Raw genomic sequence first — 3,273 nt, 5'->3', positions numbered from 1 at the left:
CACACACACACACACACACACACACACACACACACACACACACACACACATCTTTAAAAAAGAATGGGATGAAAAGTGACCAAGACCCAGAGGAACTGGTCCAGTGATCACTCAGAACAGAGAGACACTGGTAGGAGGACCACACTTCAGCATTACTCCAGAAATAGGTCATATGTGCCTGCATATGTGTGCGCCCATTGGAGAACTAGAATGGATAGCCAGCCTTTGGTCACCTGCTCTGGCTTAAGGCCAGGGGGTACCCAGGCATACTCCTCTGAGGCACAGCCTGAGTCGTCATCGGAAATGGAGTGGCGCTGGAAGTCTGAGATGAGCCGGCACATGATGCGTTCTAGGTCTACAGGTACAGTTCGTACAGCATGCTCCTCCCGAGGGCATTTGCAGTGCTGGCAGATCTTTCTGTAAGAGCCAGGATAGGAGTCAATTACTAAGGAGTGGTCCACCCAGGTCTCTAGGCACTCCAGGTCCAACTGAAGGGCAGGACATGTAGATTAACACCAAAGGACTCAGAGCTGGGACAGAGCTCTGTGCCTGAGGCCAGGGCTGACAGGAGCTGAGGCTAAGAGCCAGGGTCTGACTTAGCCTCGTGACCAGGCCATGGGACACTGGCTATGCCAGGCTCAGCTTCTCGATGATGACTGGTCTGGAAATAGGGACCTAGAGGACTGGGGGGGGGGGTTGGGCTGTGATCCTGGGTACAGGATGTGAAGGGGTGGGGCTTCGGTTTCAGCTCTAGTGCTTGGATCAGATCCTCTGGGCAACTGGCCTGGCAGAGGCGGGACTCCGGGAGCTGAGACTAGTATCATAAATCAAGGGATTTCCTTAGGCAAACGACTCAGTGCTCTGTGGGGTAACCACTCCTGAAGGCAGGTCTCTAGGTTATGTGTAGGGGGAGCGGGGACACAATTGGGAGTCTGTGGAACTATGGGCCCTTAGACTTTGGGTGCTGGGTATGGGGGGGGGAGTTCTGAGCCTAAGAAGGGGCCGGTGGACGGGGCGAGAAGATCGCTCTAGACATGGGACTTAGACTTGAGAGAAGATTCTTTTGGGGTTCAGGGCTGTGGAACTCTCCTGGGAACAGGTCTCTTGGGAATGAGTCAGGGGCGGGGCCCTGGAATGAACTTTGAGGTTCCTTTCCCAGCTGAGCTCTCTGTGGGCGGAGCTCAAGCCTTGGGGCGGGTCTCTGACAAAGGCTAGGGTCACTTACCTCCAGCCGTGCAGCAGGAAGCCTGGGCACTGTTCCCTGCAGGAATTACAAGGCTGGCCACGGGCAGGGTCCTCTGCCTCTGGAGGCTATAGTGGGTGGAAGCAGATGCAAGAAGAAATAAGGTGCGGGAGGAGGGAGGAAGAAGTCAACGCCTGCTACTCCACTCCCAGGCTCACAACCGCAGGCCGGGGCCTGTCTTACTGGGGGCAGCGCTGGGCAGGTGGTGCAGGGCAGGCTGAGACCGCGCCTGGAGCGCGGGGGAGGAGAAAGCAATCAAACCAGAGGCAGGGCAGCTGAGACCACTTTCCTGTATCCCCATTCCAGGGAATTCTCCTGTCTGGGCTGATCTGTCCCTCTTTAGTTCTCAGACAGGTCTGTCCTCTACCTACCAGAGTAGAGACCCCTAATCTGCGCATGCCCTCCCAAGTCTCCAATATCAAGGGTAGGCGTCCGAGAACCTATCCTTTCCCTGGGATCCCTCATGGGCTCTGGGCAATGCCATTCCCTCAGAAGTTCTGCCCCTACCCCAAATCCTGGCTCCATCCCTCCTACCGGAGGAAATGAGTATCTTTAGGACCGCAGGTCATCCCTGCTCCATTCAGAAAGCACTAGCCCAAGAAATCTTTCTCTTTACCCGTCATAGTTTAGGACTACTCTCTTCTTTGGTCCAGATTCCACTTTTCTTGGTTAAAGATCTTTCAAAGCAAAAGAGACACCATCCTATCTAGGAAGTCAGCTTCCAAACTCCGATGGAAGCCTGGAATTCCTCTGATCCTAAATCTTAGTTCATTGACTCTTGCTACCCATGGATGAAGGATCCCCCCCCACTCTCATTCTACAGTCCCTCAATGTATGAGGTCCCTTAATCAGAAACTCAGGATGCCCCCCACTCTTGCTCAATCTCAAATCTCAAGACCCTATTCTTTTCACCTTTCAGATTAATTCACAGGTAAGGGGGCATCCCCAGATTGCAACAGTGATAAAAGTGTGAGACGTGTTAGGGGCTTGAGCCACCATATCTACACGTTCCTGCATCCACTATTCTACTTCAGTCCCAGTGCCCAAGTCTGGGAAAGCTGGGGAAGGGAGTTCCCGGATCCTCCCTAGGGTGCCTCCCCTCTGTCCCGGTGCCCTGCCCCCCTCGCCTGGATCTTAGTTTACCCCTGACCCCCACCACTGCCCTGAGCCCTGCTCACCGCACGCCCGGAGCGGCGCCTCCGGGACCCACGCGCGAACATGGCGCGTCCAGACAGAGTCAAGCCTGGCTGGGTCAGACGAATGGAGTCGGCTGCCACGGCGCGTCGGGCCTGGCAGCTCTGTTCCGTAAACTTGACTCCGAGGTGGGAGGAGCACGCTTTCTAGGGCCCGCCCAGCGGTCTGTGTAGTGTCTCAGTCACCCTGGTGTCCCCTATCTAAAGGTGAGTGAGTGCCTTGCTGGAAAGCCCTTTGTTAGCCGTCATCCCAGGACTAGAGCCGGAGCAGACTGTCAGGAGGCTGAGCCTCCTCGGTATCCCTCGGTGCCACATGGCCTTTAGAGATGGAAAGCCGGAAGCAAGCGGGTTTGGATGTGGGGACATGGTGAGAGTGTTACACTAGAGTGCTTGTTTCTAAGAATAGGGTCTTGAAAGCTTTGGGGGACAGGAGTCAAAGCCACTTCTTGGTCCCTTCCCAGGTTCTCTTTTTCCGGGATGAATGTTACAAGGATGGTCCCAACTTCATCTTCAGTGGTGACGGGTGTTCTGTGGCTCTCATCGTCCTGCTAGACCTGTTCCATTTTGGTACCAGCATAGTGGAGTATTCCTGTGACAACCTGACCATGTTTTGGGGAGGACTGTGGAAGGACTTTGGAACTTTGAGCTAGAAGATCCATTCGGTGTTAAGAGCTCTGTGGGATGTTGTGTAGGAGGTTGGAAGATAATGTTGAGAACAGTGCAGAAGATGGAGGCCTGGCTTGTGAAATTTCAGAGGGAAGATTAAAGACTCTTTTCAGGGCAGTTGTTACTTTGATTGTGAAGATTCTGTGGTTCTGGTTAGCTGGGGCTGAAGAA

The 3,273-nt window shown here is 54.2% G+C and overlaps 1 protein-coding gene across 1 annotated transcript in view; it reads right to left on the bottom strand.

Moving 5' to 3' along the window:
- Positions 1-2,537, bottom strand: part of Prickle3 (prickle planar cell polarity protein 3) — a 10,216-nt gene extending 7,679 nt beyond the window's left edge. Inside the window, exons 1-3 of the mRNA XM_021187689.1 lie at positions 2,422-2,537; positions 1,226-1,311; positions 234-417 (exon numbers count right to left, since the gene is read on the bottom strand). Of these exons, the coding sequence (XP_021043348.1) occupies positions 234-417; positions 1,226-1,311; positions 2,422-2,463 (312 nt within the window). The 5' untranslated portion in view covers positions 2,464-2,537. The remainder of the gene's footprint in view (positions 1-233; positions 418-1,225; positions 1,312-2,421) is intronic.
- Between the last annotated feature and the right edge of the window lie 736 nt (positions 2,538-3,273).

The sequence above is a fragment of the Mus pahari genome, chromosome X (assembly GCF_900095145.1).
Source record: "Mus pahari chromosome X, PAHARI_EIJ_v1.1, whole genome shotgun sequence".
Classification (NCBI taxonomy): Eukaryota; Metazoa; Chordata; class Mammalia; order Rodentia; family Muridae; genus Mus; species Mus pahari.
This window is presented reverse-complemented; position numbering and strand designations above follow the sequence as displayed.